Raw genomic sequence first — 24,632 nt, forward strand, 5'->3', positions numbered from 1 at the left:
TTTGTGTTTGAGCGCCCCCAAGTTGTGTTTTACTGTAACTTCAGAAGCTCCAGACACGTGAACAAAAGCGCCAATCTCATTGGTCGGATAGTTTTGACGCGGTGTGTCAAACCAAAAAAACGAACCCGAGGCGTTTTAAAAAAAATGACGCTTTTACGCGTGCCGTTTTTCGCGCCGGTGTGCACACTCACATTGGCGCCCTTTGTTTAGTCACGAGGCATTAAACGTCGGCGAATATCGCGCGCGAAACAGGCCTTTACTGGCTGGCCAGCTTTATTGGCAGTGCAATGGAAAAGAGATTAGCACACCTCTCTGAAAGAATGTTAGTGTTGGTCTGAATAAACGCATCAAAATTAAATATAATCTAAATTAAAATATTTATCTCACCACATTTTCTCACTGAATATTGGTCTTGGTGTGAAAAGGCCTCATGACATTGAATGATCTAACCACACAGAAGCATATCGATTAGAAAAAGAAGAGGTCCGAGAACCGACCCTTGAGGTACACCTTGTGAAACAGCAACAGATAGAGATTAGTGGAAAAGAGAGGCACTCTTCTTCAAAATTATTTAAAAAGCCTCTTGGAAGAAGGCTGTTTGCGCCGCTACACGTGGGTTGCTTCTCCCTATGTCTTTTAATTTTTCTATTATGAAATAGCCAGTAAAATAAAGGCTTTTTAAATAATTTTGAAGAAGAGTGCCTTGGATTTTCTCTTTTCCACATTAATTTGAATTCCCGACCCCAAAGAGCACCTTCTAACATCTGACTGAACTCCCTGAGCACCCTGGACACTTTTTCGTCTTCATAGATAGAGATGTGTGTTTGCTGAGAGATGTGTTAGCCACTGACGGTCAGCACTGGTAACTCAACAGCAGATCAGCGAGTGAGGAGGACAGAAGACTGGTCTGGACTGAGAGTATGAAGAGACTGAGTCAGATGAAAGGACGAGGTCGCTAACTACCTGGAAGAGGACCGTCCCTGTATTACAGAGGGGTGGATACCTGATTGAAAAGGTTCATACAGGTTATTTTTTCCCAAGTGCGATTTACTGAGTGAAGACTACCTTTTCTACTAACTTAGCTGTATATAATGTAGGTTTGATATGGAGCGAAAGTTACTCAAAACTGTATTGCCAAGACATGTTTTCTTGAATACCAGAGAAATAGCAGCAATCAGAGATCTGTCAATCATGTTAGTTATTAATAGAAGACGAGTAACTTTTAAGGGGTTTTGCTGGTTACGGATCAAGCTGGAAGAAGGAGGGCTTTGGTTTTTCAATCAGTCTTTCAACAAAAGATGTGTAGGTATGTGTAAAGGCCAATATGGGGTAGACTGAGCATTAAAATTCTTAATCATTATTCATTTTACACATTTTTTACACAAATATCATTGAGTGTGTGTGTGTGTGTGTGTGTGGGGGGGGGGGGGGGGGGGGTATACCACATAAGATGTAACTTAAGCTAACCTTGTGTGTCATAAAAAGCTCCTATTATTTGATGTTTTTTTTTTTTATTTGATTTGCTTTTACCACATACTAGGCTTTGTTGGACAATTTTGTTTTATTATTAATGTTTTAAAATATTATTTCTTAAAATACTGTTTTAAAACACACTTTAAGAAAAAAAAAAAAAAACCTGTTTTAATGAGATATGAAGATCTCAGAACAGTCGCCTTGACATTTATGACCCACAAATAATTATTTTGAATAAAATTCAATATGAAATTATTTTTTTTAAATAAATGAAAAGATTCAGACAAATAAAGTTTCAAATGTAAATGTAAGCGCTTTCACAGAGATCGGGTCCTACATTCACTGTGGTAGATTGAGAAGATCTACAGATAGCACATCAGGTACATTCCTCGTGACATATCAGACAGATAGTTGAGCAAGCACATAGTGATTTATTTTTAATGAGCGTTCGAGGCCTGCATGATGCCATCTTAGCTCATGGCAACTCAGTTATAAAAAGCCAATCACCTGAGCCATAAATGCCATGCATCTAATTACTTTGGAGCCACAGGAAAACAATGTCCTGACAGGAATGCGAAGTCCCAAGCCCTTCACTAAAACTATTCTGCCAATTCACAAAGTGCATTTCATGTTTTTAAGAGCCTCCTCAAATAAATCGGTCACTGATGAAGCATCTGCTATACTGAAATATTTACTTTATATTTAGTTTAAAAAAAGAATAATCAGAATACAAAGCTACATGACCGTCAATGCTAAAACACACATTAAAAACAATATTTAGGCCTAAATTTAAGATTTATGTATTTGAGTTGCATATCAAATTTCCATAAATAGATAAACTAATAAATAGTAAAATAAAAAAAAAAGAAATGTGATGCATATTTGTCAGTCAAGCATAAATCAAATGTATACACTCAAAATCATGGAATGCTTTATTTACTCTTGCATATTTGATTTTATTGAAATAATCATTTTTTAAAAATGTATTAAAATTGATTAGAAGTCTGAAAACAATTATTTATTTAGTGAAAAAAACCTATACCAAAATGTATTTAAAATACATTTAAGTATAATACAAACTCATTAACATATTTACTGACATATTGTCTGAGACTTACTGATATAAATATAATAATTAAACTGTATGTGGAGTACTTCTTTATTGCACAATGCACATTTCTTAACATTAAGCCAAAAATGTGTTTTAATATCACTATTAGTAAGGATAGTATGATCTCTGTATAATATCAGTCTTTAAATGCAAGATATTTAAAGTGTGCCTACTTGCATTTCCACTTTAGCACAATCAAATATACTGAAGTATATCTTTAGTTGGACATCAACACTATTTCCCGATAACTAAAGTGCATTAAGCACAAAATTACTTGTTCAAATTTAGCAGACTTTAAGTATATCAGTTACCAACAGTATTGCAGGGCATTTACATTAAGTACATAAATATGTAAATGTATTTGTAGTATTCTAATAAATGCATTTTAAATACATTTTAGTACATCTGATTTTCACTAAGGCATGGTTAAAATAGAACAAGCTTTAGAACAAGCAATATTCATTAGATAAAATGTATGAGATTGAAACAAACTGGATTTTTGGATTATACATTATATAAACTTGGTTATTGTGTTTTTAAAACACATTCAGTTTATTAGTACTATTACAAAAATGTATATGAAAAGGTGACTTGACTACTGAAGTTCTACATGCAGTTTCTCCAGAACGGTGTAGTAATGACCCATGCTAATCAGCCAAACCCTCCGCCTTTGGACTGGGCAACCGTGTGAACACCTCTTTAAGGTAAGAAGAACAAAGGAGGAGTGTAATTCTACCTCAGTGAAAACTCTGCCTGCATTTATTTGATCTCCGTCACTCTACACCTGTCATGTGCGATAACTTACATTTTTACCACAGTACAACAATTAGTGCTGACACTGGATATGCGCAGCATTAACACAACAAACACCATTGTCTCGAGACGTCGTAAATTGTCCACCTGCAGCCACAAAGATGAGGGAGGGAGAGAGAGAGAGAGATGATGACTTATCAAACATTCCTTTACTGGTGCGTGTAAAGAAGCTGAGCTGGATTTGGTTTTTTGACTTTTAAAGGGCTGAGGAAGAATGTGAGGAAACCTTCTTCAAAAACCCCAGCTGTGCTCTGAGAAGTAACATGAAACCTGCACAATGTCCCGTCTCACAAACAGAAATTATGGCTGGAATTCTGTGTTAGCATGAGGAAACTCTGAGAAGAATTGTAGTCTGCAGTGAGTAATCTCATCCTTATTTAATTACAGCAATTGTAAGAGTAATTTATGAGGCCGTTATGCTTTTTCAGAAGCTTTCCTACCAAAGTTCTCAGAAGAATGTGTTAGCGAGTCCTTTACAAGGCAGGTCCTTGTGTTATCTCCCAGAATTCCCACAGTAAACAGGCAACTGTGATCCAACACGCCATCATATATGAGTGTCAGTGGTCTCGTTCTAAAACATGTTGCATTGTGGGTAATGAGCAGACCTCTAAAATAAAGGTCCTTTATTGGCATCTATGGTTCCCTGAAGAATTTTTAACATCCATGGAGCCTTTCCATTCCACTCTTTATACACTCTTAAAAATTAAGGTTCTTCATTGGCATCGATGGTTAAAGTCCCCCTGTGGTGGAAATCAAGTTTTTAATGTAGTTTATGTGTCTATGTGGTGTTTTTAATGTGCTTTAAGACAAACCATGTGTAAATTCATAATTGCTGAGTATTTTCTCCTTAAAACTGCAGTGACCCAAAGACAGTCTCAAAAACACACTTTGAAATCGCTGGTGTTTCTGACATCACAAACTACCTTGTAACCAATCAGATCAACGTGTGATCGTCAACCAGTGGATCTCTGAGTGAGTGAGTGAGTGGAGGCGGGGCTCATTTGCATATTCATAGATACTAAATGAGGCAAGGGTGTCGAGTTACACTCAAGATATTTTAAGGCATGGGGATTTTTTTTCCCCCCACAGGAAAACATTTAAATATGTCATTTTGGTGATGGAGTTTTAAGGGATACATTATTGACTACAGGGGGACTTTAGGACTGTACATCATGGCATCTGCACCACAGAACTCACACATGTTCTACAAATCTCCCTCCCCTTGCGTGTTCATTTATGAAATATTATGCTCCAACTATCAATAACACTCTCTGCCCTTTTAACATTGCATGTTTAAATCCGCATCTAGAAAAAGTCTCAACTGATCCTAAAAATAAAGTAATTAGTAATTCATTCTAAAGTAATATAGCTGTTTACACCCAACATGCAAATGCGAAAAGTATGCGACAAAAGGGGTCTCTGGTATCCAGATGCAATTTTATGATGAAATCATAGATTTACAAGTCAAATCAAGATTTACAGAAAGGAACTGGAGGAGAAAATTACATTAGAAGTAGATCAGAGACAAAGTTTAATGTCTGGAACTACTAAAGTGGATAGTTTTTCATAAAATGCCTCTAATTATGATTTAATTATGGTTGGGTTGAGACAATCGGTTCACTGAGTTGCCACAAACATAAGCTGATTTCAGTTAAAGAGATGCACAGCAAACAGAAGAGAAAGACGGAGAGGAGAGTCATGCTGCATGGTGGCCTGTCAGAACATATGCTTTCAGGATTCTCGCTCGAAATACCACATAATTAACTACAACTGCACTAAAGCTGATCTCCAGTCAGTTAGGGAATAACCTCATGGAGAAAACAGGTGAAAACAGCCATTAAACACTTCATTCACACACACACACACACACACACACACACACGAAGCAATGTGTTTCCCATCCACTAAACCAAGTGCATATGCTCAGAAAAGATCCCAGCTCGGCATCTGAAAGCAGACTGGGGCTAGTTGTCACATGTTTGGGGACGTTTTTGAATCAAAATACCAATTCTATAAATTGATATTTATGGAGAAGTTATCTATGTTGGTTTCAAGCACCTAGTTATTCAAACACTTCGTTTAAAACAGTATTAATATTACCTAATATCATCATTCCAATATCTTCATCTATTTTTCAACAGCATTTGTAAAGCGGACACACACACACACACACACACACACACACACACACACACACACACACACAAAATTACACTGGCATACAATTTCTGTTGACTAAACCAATTATTTGATATTTTGTATGCTACCTTTTACGTGTTTGCACTTTCATGTATGTTGTTTGTGGGAAGATGGACTTTTAACATTTAGTAGTATTTATGTATTTCTTTATGGTCAAGAACCAGCAAGTTCCTATTGTGACAATATACGTGTCAACAAAGATTTTTCTTGAAGGTTATACAAAGATGTACTTTCAAACTAGAGAAATATTGCCAGTCGTCCTCGCTTACCTGCAGGTGTTTGAATGACGCGGTGATCTGCGTGATGTGAAGCGTGAGGCAGCGCGAGACGCAACGCGCGCTCTCGATCTTCTCCAGAGTGTCCGCTTCTTCAGCCCTGCGCGCAACGCTCGCCTCAAAGACACAACAGAGCAGAAAGCAGCAGACCTTCCTCATAAACAGCATATTCACAGAGGACATTCGCGCAAATGTGTGTGGATCGTTGTGCGGTTGAGTGTAGGCTACTGGATGCGCGTGAGGCTCGTGTTGACTGCTATGTGTGTGTGTGTTGGAGAGGTGCGCGCGCTCTGACACTCCCTCTCGCGCAAAATCTGTCATCCGAACTCAACGCATCTGTAGTCTGTCATTTTGTATTTAGGTCTATGAACGAATTTAAACCGTTAAGGGTAAAAACATAAAGTGTCTGTAAAATTCCGGCGCTTTATGGTTAGTGAGAGACGTTCAATCTCTTTTGCACAAAACAACCACAGATACGACAAATAAAATAGTCATAATAACATGTAAACAATGCCAGAATAAATGACCTTTAATTTGATCACGTAATAGGCTTTATGCCCAGCTCCACTACTTCCTGAACTTCAGCCAGCTCCTTTGTTTCCTGTCTGCCATTATTGGACAAACTGATTAATCCAGGTGTGTCTGATTATTGTTACTGAGGTCAGACACACCTGGATTAATCAGTTTGTCCAATAATGGCAGACAGGAAACAAAGGAGCTGGCTGAAGTTCAGGAAGTAGTGGAGCTGGGCATAAAGCCTATTGCTTCCTTGGTCACAAGGTAGTTTGTGACGTCAGAAACACCAGCGATTTCAAAGCGTGTTTTTGAGACTTTGGTTCTTTTGGTCTTTGGTTCACTGCAGTTTTAAGGAGGAAATACTCAGCAATGCTGTCGACTTATGAATTTACACATGGTTTTTCTGAAAGCATATTAAAAACACCACATAGGCGTATAAACAACATTAAAAGCTTGGTTTTCACCACAGGGGGACTTTAAGTGTTTCCCACAGTTGTTTATGGGAGCTTCATGAATCACGTTAAATTGAGATTATTTTATTGACAATTAATAAAAGACAACACATTGTTTTATTTTAATCTCTGTAGTTTCCTCAGTCTCCCTTTTATGTTAAACTAAAATAAAACGTATATGTTATGCTAAATGCTGCATGGATATAATCATAATAAATATCAAAGTACAAGGTATTACCATGTGATGCCATCAATGATGTACCATAGTAATTTTGTGTTGACATCTTGGTGACGACATTTAACCACAGCCTGCTTTCTTTTATGAGGTAGATAATGATGCGCAATATTGGATCCAGTTTGCTTTCTTCCCTATGTGTGCATCTGGGCATGATCTACACTACAGCATCCGTTGATAAACTTTTGCTGGCGTTATTGCGAATCCAGCGCCATCGTGTGGTAGAATGACAACTACATGAGAAAATAGAGACAAAAAGTTATATCCATCTCTAAACAAACACACCTGAACCAACCAATCAAGCTCTTTATTTTCACATGAAAATGTACGTTTTTGTGCTGCTTGCAGGGCTGGAACTAAACTAAACTCAACTCTGCTGTAGACGGGAGAACTGAGCATTCCTGAAGTAAAGTGTTTATTTGTATTTTAGTTATTAATTGATTATTCTGCTTGTATTTTCATTAACACTCTGTGATACATTATTAACACTTCATAAGTGTATATTATGAATCAATTTGAATAGGTTTGGGATATATTTTGAGCCTAGCGTTGATTATGGCACACATGCTGTTTACATCACAGTCAGGGCAGGGCACACACATTGATCATCTTGTTAATGTTTATCAAACCTGATTCCAAAGTCACATTCATCTCATGGTATAAACCGACTGCATTTGAAATAAAACTGCTTATCTTCTGCAGGACATTTTCTGTAAAACAAATTAAAGATGTTGCCTCTGATTTGGATTTTTTTGGCCGCAAATATTTTGTGTGTCTTGGGGACAAATTTAGTTCACGTTCCCTGTGATGACAAGATTGTGGAGAAGTTGTCCCGACTGGCCGTCACGTACATAAATGAGGACAGACAAACAGGTTACAAATTTGCCCTTAACAGAATCACAAACGTCCAGGCGCATCAACAGGTTGGTAAAAAGTGCTGTTATTTTTTACCAGTGAAAAGGCAACCACAGCAGTAGTAGATCTACTCATATTATTAAATTAATTATTAATAACATATTGTTTTGTAGATTCAAAGTCATAATGTATATATGTATTTGTCATTTTTGCAAGAGACTGTTTATTTCACAGGTCTACTTTCCCTTGCTGTAGGGTTCTGCTGGAAAGGTCTATTATCTTGATTTAGATGTCCTTGAGACCAAGTGCCATGTCCTCAGTCCCAAATCATGGAAAACATGTGCTATAAGACCGTTCATGGAAACAGTAAGGCTTCAGCTCCTTGATTATTTGCTGCTACTGTACATCTCAAGGAATGTTTAAAGTTCGAATAGAATATATGGTTGATGGTGTGGAAGTGTTGTTTACCTCTGTTCAAAATTCCATCTTGTAAATTCTCAAATATTGATCATGGGTTAAGGATTAACCAGCAGATTTAACTTATGCTGCATGCAAAACAATGCATGATGGATGCATATTTGGATCTCAAGCTAAAATCTATGGCGTTGCTTTAACCTGTACTTTGCATCTTGAAAAAGATACAAGTGGCAAGTGGCAGTGATATCAACAGTTTTTTTTATTTTTTTTTTACTGAAACGCTCTCAGGAATAGTGATAAATAATGACTTAAAGGGGTCATATGATGCTATTTTAAAAGGTCATTATTTAGTTTTTTTTTTTTTTGGGGGGGGGGGGGGGTATGAATAGGTTAACATTCTTTCATTTTCAAAAAACACTATTTTTTCACATCTGTATATTATTGCAACACTTCTATTCATAGTCTGTCTGAAACACACTGATTTCTACAAAGCCCCTCCTTCCAAAAAGCTCACAGTGCTCTGATTGGTCAGCTGACCCAGTGGATTGTGAATGGCCAGCTCCAAGTTGTCCAAGTCATCGCTGGATAAACCCAGCTCCAAATTGTCCAAGTCATCACTGAATAAGCCCAGCTCCATATTGTCCAAGTCGTCGCTGAATAAGCCCAGCTCCAAGTTGTCCAAGTCTTTGCTGAATAAGCCCAGCTCCAAGTTGGCCAAATCATTACTGGATAAGCCCAGCTCCAAATTGTCCAAGTCATCGCTGGATAAGCCCAGCTCCAAGTTGTCCAAGTCTTTGCTGAATAAGCCCAGCTCCAAATTGTCCAAGTCTTTGCTGAATAAGCCCAGCTCCAAATTGTCCAAATCATCGCTGGATAAGCCCAGCTCCAAATTGTCCAAGTCATCACTGAATAAGCCCAGCTCCAAATTGTCCAAGTCATCGCTGGATAAGCCCAGTTCCAAGTTGTCCAAGTCATCACTGAATAAGCCCAGCTCCAAATTGTCCAAGTCATTGCTGAATAAGCCCAGCTCCAAATTGTCCAAGTCGTCGCTGGATAAGCCCAGCTCCAAATTGTCCAAGTCGTCGCTGGATAAGCCCAGCTCCAAATTGTCCAAATCATCGCTGGATAAGCCCAGCTCCAAGTTGTCCAAATCATCGCTGGATAAGCCCAGCTCCAAATTGTCCAAGTCGTCGCTGGATAAGCCCAGCTCCAAGTTGTCCAAATCATCGCTGGATAAGCCCAGCTCCAAATTGTCCAAATCATCGCTGGATAAGCCCAGCTCCAAATTGTCCAAGTCATCGCTGGATAAGCCCAGCTCCAAGTTGTCCAAGTCTTTGCTGAATAAGCCCAGCTCCAAATTGTCCAAGTCGTCGCTGAATAAGCCCAGCTCCAAATTGTCCAAATCATCGCTGGATAAGCCCAGCTCCAAATTGTCCAAATCATCGCTGGATAAGCCCAGCTCCAAATTGTCCAAATCATCGCTGGATAAGCCCAGCTCCAAGTTGTCCAAGTCTTTGCTGAATAAGCCCAGTTCCAAGTTGTCCAAGTCTTTGCTGAATAAGCCCAGCTCCAAATTGTCCAAATCATCGCTGGATAAGCCCAGTTCCAAGTTGTCCAAGTCTTTGCTGAATAAGCCCAGCTCCAAATTGTCCAAATCATCGCTGGATAAGCCCAGTTCCAAGTTGTCCAAGTCTTTGCTGAATAAGCCCAGTTCCAAGTTGTCCAAGTCTTTGCTGAATAAGCCCAGTTCCAAGTTGTCCAAGTCTTTGCTGAATAAGCCCAGTTCCAAGTTGTCCAAGTCTTTGCTGGATAAGCCCAGCTCCAAGTTGTCCAAGTCTTTGCTGAATAAGCCCAGTTCCAAGTTGTCCAAGTCTTTGCTGAATAAGCCCAGCTCCAAATTGTCCAAATCATCGCTGGATAAGCCCAGCTCCAAGTTGTCCAAGTCCTTGCTGAATAAGCCCAGTTCCAAGTTGTCCAAGTCTTTGCTGAATAAGCCCAGCTCCAAATTGTCCAAATCATCGCTGGATAAGCCCAGCTCCAAATTGTCCAAATCATCGCTGGATAAGCCCAGTTCCAAGTTGTCCAAGTCTTTGCTGAATAAGCCCAGCTCCAAATTGTCCAAATCATCGCTGGATAAGCCCAGCTCCAAGTTGTCCAAGTCTTTGCTGAATAAGCCCAGTTCCAAGTTGTCCAAATCGTCGCTGAATAAGCCCAGCTCCAAATTGTCCAAATCATCGCTGGATAAGCCCAGCTCCAAGTTGTCCAAGTCTTTGCTGAATAAGCCCAGTTCCAAGTTGTCCAAGTCTTTGCTGAATAAGCCCAGCTCCAAATTGTCCAAATCATCGCTGGATAAGCCCAGCTCCAAATTGTCCAAATCATCGCTGGATAAGCCCAGTTCCAAGTTGTCCAAGTCTTTGCTGAATAAGCCCAGCTCCAAATTGTCCAAATCATCGCTGGATAAGCCCAGCTCCAAGTTGTCCAAGTCTTTGCTGAATAAGCCCAGCTCCAAATTGTCCAAATCGTCGCTGAATAAGCCCAGTTCCAAGTTGTCCAAATCATCGCTGGATAAGCCCAGTTCCAAATTGTCCAAGTCTTTGCTGAATAAGCCCAGCTCCAAATTGTCCAAATCATCGCTGGAAAAGCCCAGCTCCAAGTTGTCCAAGTCTTTGCTGAATAAGCCCAGTTCCAAGTTGTCCAAGTCTTTGCTGAATAAGCCCAGCTCCAAATTGTCCAAATCATCGCTGGATAAGCCCAGCTCCAAATTGTCCAAATCATCGCTGGATAAGCCCAGTTCCAAGTTGTCCAAGTCTTTGCTGGATAAGCCCAGTTCCAAAGTGTCCAAATCATCGCTGGATAAGCCCAGCTCCAAGTTGTCCAAGTCTTTGCTGAATAAGCCCAGTTCCAAGTTGTCCAAGTCTTTGCTGAATAAGCCAAGCTCCAAATTGTCCAAGTCTTTGCTGAATAAGCCCAGCTCCAAATTGTCCAAGTCATCGCTGAATAAGCCCAGCTCCAAATTGTCCAAGTTGTCGCTGAATAAGCCCAGCTCCAAGTTATCCAAGTCATCGCTGAATAAGCCCAGCTCCAAATTGTCCAAATCATCGCTGGATAAGCCCAGCTCCAAATTGTCCAAATCATCGCTGAATAAGCCCAGCTCCAAGTTGTCCAAGTCATCACTGAATAAGCCCAGCTCCAAGTTGTCCAAGTCTTTGCTGGATAAGCCCAGCTCCAAGTTATCCAAGTCTTTGCTGAATAAGCCCAGCTCCAAATTGTCCAAATCATCGCTGGATAAGCCCAGCTCCAAGTTGTCCAAGTCGTTGCTGAATAAGCCCAGTTCCAAGTTGTCCAAGTCTTTGCTGAATAAGCCAAGCTCCAAGTTGTCCAAGTCTTTGCTGAATAAGCCCAGCTCCAAATTGTCCAAGTCATCGCTGAATAAGCCCAGCTCCAAATTGTCCAAGTCGTCGCTGAATAAGCCCAGCTCCAAGTTATCCAAGTCATCGCTGAATAAGCCCAGCTCCAAATTGTCCAAATCATCGCTGAATAAGCCCAGCTCCAAGTTGTCCAAGTCTTTGCTGGATAAGCCCAGCTCCAAGTTATCCAAGTCTTTGCTGAATAAGCCCAGCTCCAAATTGTCCAAATCATCGCTGGATAAGCCCAGCTCCAAAGTGTCCAAATCATCGCTGGATAAGCCCAGCTCCAAGTTGTCCAAGTCTTTGCTGAATAAGCCCAGTTCCAAGTTGTCCAAGTCTTTGCTGAATAAGCCCAGCTCCAAATTGTCCAAGTCATCGCTGAATAAGCCCAGCTCCAAATTGTCCAAGTCGTCGCTGAATAAGCCCAGCTCCAAGTTATCCAAGTCATCGCTGAATAAGCCCAGCTCCAAATTGTCCAAATCATCGCTGGATAAGCCCAGCTCCAAATTGTCCAAATCATCGCTGAATAAGCCCAGCTCCAAGTTGTCCAAGTCATCACTGAATAAGCCCAGCTCCAAATTGTCCAAGTCATCACTGAATAAGCCCAGCTCCAAATTGTCCAAGTCTTTGCTGAATAAGCCCAGCTCCAAGTTGTCCAAGTCTTTGCTGAATAAGCCCAGCTCCAAATTGTCCAAGTCTTTGCTGAATAAGCCCAGCTCCAAGTTGTCCAAGTCTTTGCTGGATAAGCCCAGCTCCAAGTTGTCCAAGTCTTTGCTGGATAAGCCCAGCTCCAAATTGTCCAAGTCTTTGCTGAATAAGCCCAGCTCCAAGTTGTCCAAATCATCGCTGAATAAGCCCAGCTCCAAGTTGTCCAAGTCTTTGCTGAATAAGCCCAGCTCCAAGTTATCCAAGTCTTTGCTGAATAAGCCCAGCTCCAAGTTGTCCAAATCATCGCTGAATAAGCCCAGCTCCAAATTGTCCAAATCATCGCTGGATAAGCCCAGCTCCAAGTTATCCAAGTCTTTGCTGAATAAGCCCAGCTCCAAGTTGTCCAAATCATCGCTGGATAAGCCCAGCTCCAAATTGTCCAAATCATCGCTGAATAAGCCCAGCTCCAAGTTGTCCAAGTCTTTGCTGAATAAGCCCAGCTCCAAATTGTCCAAGTCGTCGCTGAATAAGCCCAGCTCCAAATTGTCCAAGTCGTCGCTGGATAAGCCCAGCTCCAAATTGTCCAAGTCATCACTGAATAAGCCCAGCTCCAAATTGTCCAAGTCTTTGCTGAATAAGCCCAGCTCCAAGTTGTCCAAGTCTTTGCTGAATAAGCCCAGCTCCAAGTTGTCCAAGTCGTCGCTGGATAAGCCCAGCTCCAAGTTTACCTAGTCGTTGCTGGTTAAGCCAGCAGTTTCAAGTCATCTGTGTCACCCAGCCCCAAGTCTCCTTAATTGCAGATGGTCCCGCCCAACCTCCCTCCACCACTGTCACCACTTCCCTTTGGTTTTTCCATTGTCCTCACTCCCACCGTCTCCACCACGGTCTGCCAAGCCCACGCCTCCACCTCAGTCACTCCTGCCTGCAGCTCCACTGTCGCCCCCCAGGGCTTCAGCGTCACCCTGGGTTTTCTGCCCCACCTCGGCCAGTCGTCTACCTGGTTCTGCTAGGCCTCTCCACCAAGGCTCCACTATAGCTTCTCCCTCCATCGGCTCTACCGTGGACAGTGGATTTTTGTCTTAGGGGTGCTAAGGGGAGCTTAACTTTTTTAATGTGCATCAATAATTTCAATATCTTGCAATTTATGCGTTTTATTTATTTAATTTCCCATTTTACCTTAAAACTATACTTTTACAAGGTCACATTGTAAAGTAAGCAGTCATTACACTTGTGTTATCAATTTGGTTAAACATCTTTATTATTCCCTTATAATCTCTTTGAATCAATAACAGTTTATTGAAACCTGGCGACTGACAGTCCCTCCTACATGCTGGAACTGATAATGAGGGCTTTAATATGGCTTTTTTTTTTTTCGCTTTAGCAGTCTTTGTTGCATTATATGTCAATGCAGACCAAAAATGGGAAAAAGCAGTTTTCAAGTTTATCCCCCAATTTTTGCTGAGGAGAATCGGTCTGCGAACAAACAAACAAAAAACAAAAAAACAACAACAACAAAAAAACACTTGCAGCCTACCCTACTACCTTTATTTGAACAACAAAGAAAGTATGAAGCAAACTCAAATGAAGATTAGAAACTGAACTGGGCTGTAGAGTGTGGGTGTATACTGCTGAGAAACCTGGGTTCAGACAACTTCTTGAACAGTTACATAACAGGTATGCCCTTCCTTCACAGAATTATTTCTTGTACACTGAAATCCCAGCCAAATAAAACAAAAGATTTACTCATGAACAATCTTGAGGGAAACTTTTTTCCAGCAGGGCCACTTCCACATTCATTGCAGTAACTGTGCAAATTTGATCTGAATCCTGGGACTTGCAGAGCTGCTGTTTGGGCTGTGTTGGGCTGAACTCTGAGCACTCAGGAGAATGCTTGATGTAGGCATTGGTGGAGATAGTAAAAGAAACAAGGAAGCTGGACATGTCGATTGGTTGGTATTACCACTGATAATGCCTCAGCAAACCAGAAAACATTTCTGCAGGGCTTCACATGAGTCCCCTTCTTTGGGCACAACCTGCACCTAACCGTTAACAAGGCCTGGATATAGACTGTGTGCCTGGAGCACTGTTGAGGTTGAGAAAGACAGTGTCTGCCTTCAGCGGTTCACCAAGGATGTTGAGACAGAAGACAAAATAAAAAGATTTCCAACTGCAAACACAGAATGATCCATGATGAGCCCACACGCTCGGACACAGCAGCCAAGTGGTCTGTTGAGGTCTAGCTGAAAACACACCACTCACTCTGCAGTCCTGCCCCTGAGTTGGAAGATATTTTGTACTTTGACAGTTGAAAAAAGTGACAGCAACCTAAAACATCAACTTAAAGACAATATTAGAGGAGATCTCAGACAGAGATGAGGACACGCATCTGCAGATGATAATTTCTTGACCTAAGATTCAAGGATAGTTTTGTTACCTTAACGTTATCAAATCATTCTTTACTGCAAGAGCAACTTCTCCTAATGTCCCAGGAGCAATTTGGTGATGAACCATGCATTTTCCAGCATGATGGAGCACCATGCCACAAGGCAAGAGTGATAATGAAGTGGCTCAGAGATCATTACACTGACATTTTGGATCCGTGGCCAGGCATCTCCCAGATCTTAATCCCGTAGAGATCCCGTGGTCAATCCTCAGAAGATGAGTGGACAAGCAGAAGCTCACAAATTGTTATCAACTTCGATCACTAATAAGGCAAGAATGGATTGCCTGAGTGAAGGTTATGAATATGAAGAAGAAGAGTCAACACTGGAAATATTGATATATCATTGATAAATATCTTTGCATGTATTGAATTTCTTTGCCAATAATGCCTTTAAAACATATGAAATGTTGATTCCAGTTTACCATAGAAACATGTCACAAAATAATCTACAGTACAAATACTGAAGCAGCTAGCTTTGTGAAACACAATTTACGTCACTGCCAAAACTTTGGCCATACTGTTTAAAACATACAATATGCTTCAAATGGTTATTCATATATGTCATATATGCATAGGCTTATATGTACTACATGAATAACACAGTCTCACCCCAAAACGTCACATACTGACGGGTCTTGACCATACGGCAACATACGACGAAAAGGGTACCCCTAAAACGTCCATATGTGACGATTCGGGTTATGGGTAGGTTTAGGTATGCGTTAGGGTACCGCTAGGAGGCGCTGCTGGTGCGCTTATGTCTTCGTCTCATATGGACGTTTTAGGGGTACCCTTTTCGTCGTATGTTGCCGTATGGTCAAGACCCGTCAGTACATGACGTTTTGGGGTGAGACCGGGCTGACATGAACGACATGACAAGGCGATGTAGCCGTTGTGGAAAGAAACTAATGATTTTGAATTATGATAATTCAGATAGCATGTGAAGGTAGGGTTGGATCGAGGTGTTTTAGGCAGGCCTGGAGCAGTGTTTTTTGTTAGAATAAATCCCCTTTGTAGGAGACTATAAGCTTTGTAGCTTTGCAGATCTTATACATGAACATTAAGGAAAAGGAAAACATTAAAAAAGCATCATATGACGACCCCTTTAATCCAACTTCTACCTTAAAATAATTTATCAAGTAACTCAGTGCAGATGGTTTGCAGAATCTCTGATTTTACTATGTTTTGAAAAGCGAATGTGTCTGATTGGTTTAGATCGGTTCATGTACAATTAATGTTCCTTGTGTTGTAGCAAATCTCTGGAAACTGCAACACCACAGTGCTCCACACACCAGAGGGCTTCTCGTACCTCTACAGCTATGACTGCACGCTCGTTCCAGGTCAAATATTTATTTACATTTCTGATTGCACACATTTACAGGAGTTCCCTGCATACTGGAACTCTCAACCTTAATAAGTAGAAACATTTATGATTATTATCAATGTTGAAAACGGTTATTTACATTTTTATTTCATGATGCTATGATGAATAGAAAGTTCAAAAGAACAGCATTTATCTGAAATCTAAAGCTTTTGTAACATTAAACACTGCCGTTCAAAAGTTTGGGGTCAGTAAGAATTTTAATTTTATTTTTGTGGGAAAGAAATAAAATAAATCAATACTTTTATTCATCAAGGATGAGTTAAACTGATCAAAAGTTACAGTAAAGACATTTATAATGTTAGAAAATATTCTATTTTAAATAAATGCTGTTCTTTTGAACTTTCTATTCATCAAAGAATTTTGAAAAAAAAAAATATGTACACAACTGTTTTCAACATTGAAAATAATACTGAATGTTTCTTGAGCATCAAATCCTCATATTAGAGTGATTTCTGAAGGATCATGTGACACTGAAGACTGGCGTAATGATGCTGAAAATTCAGCTTTGATCACAGGAATAAATTACAGTTTAAAATATATTAAAATAGAAAACTGTCATTTTAAATTGTCATAATATTTCACAATATTACTGTTTTTTTTTTATCAAATAAATGCAGCCTTGGTGCATCCTATATATATAAGCATATTTCTATGCAGAAATATTCTTATTTTGATCCATCATTCTTGCCATTTGTATAAAATGATCAGTATTTAAGATATTGCAAGCTTTATCCATATTATTATCCATAAAAAATCATCTTTTACAGACAAAGCATTATGAAATTGTTAACTTGCGGTTTGCATAGCTTCTGTCAGATCCAGTACAGTCGGCTGCTCCATCAACAAAAGTTTCTTTGCAAACTCTCCATTACACTGTGCCTCTATTACATAACAATCTACAATCAAATGCTCCGAACACACATACAGTATGAATCCTTCAACACGATCCGGGATGCCATTAAAAAAATGCTTTTATTGATACTGCTTAATAGCAAGTGCAAATTCTGTTTAATAGCAAGGGCCATGATTGAAAATGATTTTATTTTTCGATTCTTGATGAAAAAGTTTATATTTCTTGCTTTTGTGAAATTAACTAAACTACTGCAATGCAATTACAATTCCAGATTTTTCTTTTATCCTACTCACTCTCTCTCTTTTTCTTCCCCAAGACCCTCCAGAGAAGTTGCGTCTGACGTGTCCAGACTGTCCTGTGCTGCTGCCGGTCGACAGTAATGAAGCCATCGCCACAGCTAGGACGTCTCTCCTTAAATACAACATACAAAGCACTCTTCCTGTCAGCCTGACTGTGAACACCATCACCAGAGCCGCCCATCAGGTTACAATGGACGACAGATCAGCAATTTGTAGATTTTGCAGTTCATTAAATTGAGGTTTCATTTACAGTAGGTTTGCCACGACGGTTATACGCTGTGAAATTGTATACCGGTTTAAAGCATTTTTATTTTATTTTTCAGACTTTTTGAAGTCGTCTTTTAGGAGCTTGAAGTCAAGTTAACGTTGACTAATCAGGAAACGCCTTGCAGCTAAATGCTAAAGTTTGTGGACAAACTTAATGTTTGACTAACCTGAATCTCGAGCCAATTAAACTCGGGTCACGCTATTGCTCCGACATAACAGCTTATTTTTTAGTTATTGTGTCTATGGGTCGTTATATTTTTCAATCAGATACTGATAAAGTAGCACAGTAAGATTTGAATGCATTGGAGAGAAAGCGATTGCTTGTGTGAATGAATCCTGTGCAGCTTGTCTCTACTAATAGCGAAGCTGTGGGTTTTAGTTCAAAAACAGAAAGCAATATATACAAGACCTTTTCAGTTTCTAAGCTATTTTATTGATAAATCACTCATAACTAGTGGAGCACTCTCGGAGTGTGCATTTATTTGTCATTTTTAACTGAAGGAAATGGAGCTTCAAATGTTTAAAAAAAAAAAGAAGATTTTCTTATCTGTGGCCCCCTCTATAGGACAGCATTAGTATTACAGTTAATGCTATGGTAAATAAATTGAGTTTTGATCGTAATTTATACGAAAATCTTAACTAGATATATAATTTAAAATAAAGATATAGCACACTTAGACAGAACAGGTTAGGGTTAGGTTGGAGGTCTTCAGCAAGGCGGCCATGTGGTTAGTTTCAAAATCACATGATCAGTGACTAGTAAACATCAAGCTAAGAGCGTCATGGCAGAGCATCAAAGTTGACTTGTCTGTGCAACTCCTAGTTTACAGGGGACGTTATTATGAATGAAACTTATTTGACAACAACAGTCCCTATATCACTATCTATCTTAATAAATAGCCTTAAAGGGATAGTTCACCCCCCCCCCCCCCCCCCCCCCCAAAAAATAATTCTGTCATCGTTTACTCACTCTCAAATTAGTCCAAACCTGTATGAATGTCTTCCTTCTGCTGGAAGAAAGGAATCTGGAAGAATGTTGGTAACCAAGCAGATCTCGGGCACCATTGACTACCATAGTATTTTTGTCCCTACTATGTGTCACAATGCAGGTTGAAGCAGGGAAGGATGCAGGATCTAACAAACACTAAACGTGATAATATGGTAGTCACTGGTGCCCGAGATCTGCTTGGTTACCGACATTCTTCAAAATCTTCATTTGTGTTCAGCAGAAGAAAGGAAATCATACAGGTTTGGAACAATTTGAAGATGAGTATATGATGACAGAATTTTTATTTTTGGGTGAACTGTCCCTTTAAAAGATTAGTTTGCCCAAATATTAAAATTCTGTCATCAATTACTCTCATATCGTTTCAAACCCATAAGACGTTCATTAAAAAATTTCATAAGATGATAATAAAATAAATCCATATGAATCAAGTGTTTAATCCAAAATTTCTGAAGAAACACAATAGCCTAACTTCCCACATAGCAACATTGTGTCGGCCCAGAGCCGGCCCACATCTGGCACACGTGGAAAGATGATCTGGCCCACATGCGGCGTGGAATGACGGCCCTTGGGCGGCTCGCTCCTGTGTGCCAGATCTGGGCCACAAGCAGGCCATAGCAATGCCACATGTCAGCCAAGAGCAAAGAAATACACCAGAAGAACTGGACCTTATCTGAGCCACAAAACCTGTGTATATTAAATATGGAGTCATTTCAGCCTTAATAAGCCTGTTAACAAGCAGAATCACTGAAGGAAAGAAGAGAACAGAAAAAGAGACGAGCAGAAACACAAGAACTACAACTGACTTCAGACACAGCCTAAGATGAAATCAACTGAAGAGAAAAGAAGACATTAAATCTGTGAAGATCTCAGCAGAGGAGGATGAAACAACTCCACAAACAGCATTACCAGCTTCACTTATTACTAACCAGACTGACTTTATCTCTGTCAGACGTCTACACAAGTTTATATTGAGAATTTAACTCTAATGTGTTTCTATAAGTCACCATAACAGTGATCAGTGTTTCCATTAGTTGGGCTCTTAACTCTTATTATAGCTTTGGTCTTTGGCTGCTGTGACAGTGTGTTTGTTAAACACATTTGCAGCATTTCATCTTAGGTTGTAGTAGATACTGTAGTAGAAGGCTGTGTCTGAAGTCAGTTGTAGTTCTTGTGTTTCTGCTCGTCTCTTTTTCTGTTCTCTTCTTTCCTTCAGTGATTCTGCTTGTTAACAGGCTTATTAAGGCTGAGATGACTTCATATTTAATATACACAGATTTTGTGGCTCAGATAAGGTCCAGTTCTGGTGTATTTCTTTGCTCTTGGCTGACATGTGGCATTGCTATGGCCTGCGTGTGGCCCAGATCTGGCAAACAGGAGTGAGCCGCCCAAGGGCCGTCATTCCACGCCGCATGTGGGCCAGATCATCTTTCCACGTGTGCCAGATGTGGGCCGGATCTGGGCCGACACAATGTTGCTATGTGGGTTTATATGATGAACAGATTTAAATTAGGCCTTTATTCACATATAAACATTATGGTATCATTGCAAGTCTAGTGGCATTGTATATTTTAGGATGTACTATGAGGCCATAACATTTTTGTTTTATATGATGCTTTATTAACAAAGTTCGGGAGGAACACGTTCAAATGATCTATCCAATCATCACGTCATTCCAAATCAGCGTGGAGGCATATATATATATATATATAGTCCTATATATACACAGTCCACAGGCCTATATATATATAGTTCCTTAAACAGTTTTCAGCATCCCTCCACCACCCCGTCTCCTCACACTCGCTTGCTTACTTTCCTAACCAGAAATATGGGGGGAGTTCTCTGAGATCGGGCCAAAATACTGAGTTCTGAGCCCTCTCCTCGGACAGCACGCCAAATACGCGAACTACTTTATCTGATCATTTGTATGTGTGAACTGTTGAATCCACATTTCTAGCCTTAAAGGCTTAGTTCATCCAGGAAATGCACTAATTGTGAATGGGTACTGACACTGTCAAGCTCTAAAAAGGACAGAAAAGCATCATAAAATTACGTTAGACCACTTGTGTGTTGCATTGCAGTCTTCTGAAGCCACCTGAAATCCAAGTTATTTAATAAAAATGCAGTCCGTATGTGATGACAGAATTTCTTTAATGCAGTGACTCTGGCCAGACTGAATAAATCTTTTTATTCTGTGTTTCTCAGAGCTCCCCTGTTTCCGCTAGTTTTGTGGAGTACACCGTTCAGGAGTGCTCTCTCGCTCCATTCCCAGAGGGCCAGTGTGAGCCGGGACATCAAGGTAAAAAGGTGAGTTCCTGCCAGCGTCCTTTATGTCCATGTTCTCGAGCTGCATCCCATCTGATGGACCTAACATCCACCACTATTAATATTTTCTGTTGTTTTTCTCACACCATAAAAAGTTTTATTTGATGAAGTGTTCCAAACAGTCTGCTTTCTCTCTGCCATGATAGCGTGGTGATTGTGTTTGTGTGTTTTTCATTTCAGCCTGTTGGGTTCTGTGTCGGGGTCGTTCTTGGCCCTGACCACGGCCAGCAAGATGTGAAGGTGTCCTGTGAAATATTTCACCCACAGGTACCCTAAATATCCATTTTTGTTTGTCAGGCTTTTTACTTTCCAGCTCTAAAAGCCAGATGACTGAGGTAAATCAACACCTCAACGTAGAAGGAAACAGAGCCAAACCCAGTAGAGTTGATCTGAATCTCCCATTGCACTTATTGCCTTCTTGCTTTATTTTGTCTAGAAAAGTGGAAAGACAAAAATAGACAGTTTAATTCCTTCCTTAAGTCCATCTTGCCTTATCTTGTTGGAAAGATTACAACCACCACAATGTTCTAATCTTCAGTAAGAAACTTGGAAATCATGGCGTTGTAAAAGTGCTGATCATAAAATAACTTTGTAGTTGCTGCACAGGAACAACAAATGCTGATAAAGCATCAGTTACACACCGAATGCTCATCCTTTGCTCTTAATTAACACCAACCCTTAAAAAATGTCCTGTCTTTGCCTACAAAACCTGAAGGAAATATTAAATTACCCACAATTTCCAAGTTTATTTGACAGGAACATTGTGGGAACTTTGCAGGAGGACTCGAAGGCAATATCATTTCTTATTTTCCAGTTGTTTAATCTTATAGATAGGAAGAAATACTTAAAAAGCACGACTTTTAAAGCAGGAAGTGTGACATTTCTGCACCACTAGTAGCAACTAAACTGAATTTCTGGAAGTAATGTTTCCAATGTTTTCCTGAGACATGTGATTTAGATAACTTTGTTGAAATCATTTGAAATAAGATGTTGAAAAACAGACAGAAATATAATATTAATAATATCAAGTGGAGCCACACTCTTGACTATATGACTAATTTTTATCTCACTGCATTAAATTCTGAGAGAAACTGCAGAATGATAAGTGTAACATGTTAAGTATTTCATGTGTTGTTGCCACTGACCCACAGGTGCATGTTGTCACTCCCACACAGCAAGAGGAAAAGTCCACCACACTTTCCAAAACCCCAACCCACAACATCCCTCATATCTCTGAGCCCTCATTCCAAGATGTTGGAGCAGAAAGGCCTCAGCTAGCCGAGCCGGTGTTTCAGGCCATCCCTGCAGGACCAGCGCCAGACGCCGCGCTCCCCGCCTCTTCCAGCGAATCCAGCGAGTCTGCCGAGTCCTCGTCCTCTGAGGAACTCAGCGGTTCTGTTCGTGCCGTCAAACCTCCACTGAACTTCCGTTACGCGGCTCGCCGTCAGAGGAGGCAGATCCCCACGAGCACCACACCTCCTCCTCATTCCCCCGTGTTCCTGAGCGTCTTTCCCAGCGTCCCGTCTCCGTTCCGCTCCTGTCCGGGCGTCTCCCGCTACACCACCGTGTGACAGGCTTCGTTCTTCATAGGGCTGCACGATTAATCGCAATTAACATGAAATCGTGCTTAAACCGATTTGGCTTATAGCGATTATGAAATCACAAACGCTGGGATTATTTTTATGCGCAGCTTGTCAGTGAAGTACAGCTCTGTAAACGCTGTCACTTTTAACATGCATTTGAAAAAGCAACACGCGTCAAACAACTTTCCAAACATGATGAGCATTTATGAACCTCTTGTCCAATAAAAGACAACATTTAATAACATGATTTTACTCCAGACTCACTTCATAAGGACAGTATAGCTCATCCTTCTGTGAGATGATGTGCTTTAGACACAGAATAAGGCAGTCGTGTGTTTATTAGTCATGTTTAATCAACCAAAGCGTTTCAATCTTCTGTTTATTCAGCTACAGCGATAGGGGTTTCCTGGAATGATGTGCGCTATCGTTCTTCAGCGGCGGGGCATATTTGGCGTGTGTGTGTGTGTGTGACGCCCTCTGGTGTTCAGAGGGATATGTTGTGTGTGTGAGACGCCCTCTGGTGTTCAGATGGAGTGTGTGTGAGACGCCCTCTGTTGTTCAGAGGGATATGTGGTGTGTGTGAGACGCCCTCTGTTGTTCAAATGGATATGTGGTGTGTGTGAGACGCCCTCTGGTGTTCAGAGGGATATGTGGTGTGTGTGAGACGCCCTCTGGTGATCAGATGGATATGTGGTGTGTGTGAGACGCCCTCTGGTGTTCAGAGGGATATGTGGTGTGTGTGAGACGCCCTCTGTTGTTCAGATGGATATGTGGTGTGAGTGAGATGCCCTCTGGTGTTCAGATGGAGTGTGTGTGAGACGCCCTCTGTTGTTCAGAGGGATATGTGGTGTGTGTGAGACGCCCTCTGTTGTTCAGATGGATATGTGGTGTGTGTGAGACGCCCTCTGGTGTTCAGATGGATATGTGGTGTGAGTGAGATGCCCTCTGGTGTTCAGATGGAGTGTGTGTGAGACGCCCTCTGTTGTTCAGAGGGATATGTGGTGTGTGTGAGACGCCCTCTGTTGTTCAGAGGGATATGTGGTGTGTGTGAGACGCCCTCTGTTGTTCAGAGGGATATGTGGTGTGTGTGAGACGCCCTCTGTTGTTCAAATGGATATGTGGTGTGTGTGAGACGCCCTCTGGTGATCAGATGGATATGTGGTGTGTGTGAGACGCCCTCTGGTGTTCAGATGGAGCAGCATTTACTACTGATCAGCCGCACTGCACTGACAAACTGCGCATAAAATAGTCACAGCCTTGCCAAATCACGTGCAGTTTCATTTTGATTAATCGTGCAGCCCTAATTCTTCATTTCCCTCACAAAACCTTGTCAAAATCAGCAAAGTAGTATTTAATTATTCTATAAAACATATAAAAAATCTCCTTAAACCTCTAACAATGTCACTTTTTGCTAAATTAATCTAATATCTATATTTGCTAATATCTTACAAGTTTTTAAAAAAATCTTCTAATTTGCTGTGAAATGTTTCAAACTTATTCCGACTGTTTTGAAATAATGAATAATGTAGCTTTGAAGGGGAAGTGTATTTTTCCCCGCACTATGAAACGTGTGAGTTTCTTGTGCACAACAAAGCAAAACAATAAAATTGTTTTCTATACATCAAGTCTTAGTCCATTTGAAGCATGTTTTTTCACTGCAGTGTTTTCTCCTGGTCTTTGTTAGGGGTAAAATTGTTTAGTGTGGTTTCAATAAAATAATAGATAGATAGATCAATAGATCAATATAGGCAGACAGACAGTAAGACAGACAATCAGATAGATAGATAGATAGACAAACAGATAGACAGACAGACGGATAGATAGATAGATAGATAGATAGATAGATAGATAGATAGATAGATGAATAGATGGATAGATAGTTAGACAGACAGACAGACAGACACAGACATATAGATAGATAGATAGATAGATAGACAGACAGACAGATAGATAGATAGATAGAGAGATAAATAGATAGATAGACAGAAAGACAGTTAGACAGACAGAAAGATAGACAGACAGACAGACATATAGATAGATAGAGAGATAGATAGATAGAGAGATAAATAGA

The 24,632-nt window shown here is 40.3% G+C and overlaps 2 protein-coding genes across 3 annotated transcripts in view; one reads left to right on the plus strand and one right to left on the minus strand.

Moving 5' to 3' along the window:
- Nucleotides 1-6,189, minus strand: part of anos1b (anosmin 1b) — a 79,650-nt gene extending 73,461 nt beyond the window's left edge. The window contains exon 1 of one of the 2 annotated variants that reach the window (XM_079890226.1): nucleotides 5,866-6,189. In XM_079890226.1, the coding sequence (XP_079746352.1) occupies nucleotides 5,866-6,054 (189 nt within the window). In that variant the 5' untranslated portion in view covers nucleotides 6,055-6,189. The remainder of the gene's footprint in view (nucleotides 1-5,865) is intronic. The other variant, XM_079890227.1, reaches the window with a different exon arrangement.
- A 1,533-nt stretch (nucleotides 6,190-7,722) lies between these two features.
- On the plus strand, nucleotides 7,723-22,725 carry LOC307170130 (fetuin-B). The gene is made up of 7 exons (XM_079891150.1): nucleotides 7,723-7,997; nucleotides 8,185-8,295; nucleotides 16,097-16,184; nucleotides 17,398-17,564; nucleotides 20,859-20,960; nucleotides 21,159-21,245; nucleotides 22,130-22,725. The coding sequence occupies exons 1-7, from the start codon at nucleotides 7,803-7,805 to the stop codon at nucleotides 22,547-22,549; spliced, it is 1,170 nt and encodes a 389-aa protein (XP_079747276.1). The 5' UTR covers nucleotides 7,723-7,802; the 3' UTR covers nucleotides 22,550-22,725.
- The last annotated feature ends 1,907 nt before the right edge of the window (nucleotides 22,726-24,632 follow it).

Source organism: Squalius cephalus, assembly GCF_949319135.1.
Source record: "Squalius cephalus genome assembly, chromosome: 13".
Taxonomy (NCBI): domain Eukaryota; kingdom Metazoa; phylum Chordata; class Actinopteri; order Cypriniformes; family Leuciscidae; genus Squalius; species Squalius cephalus.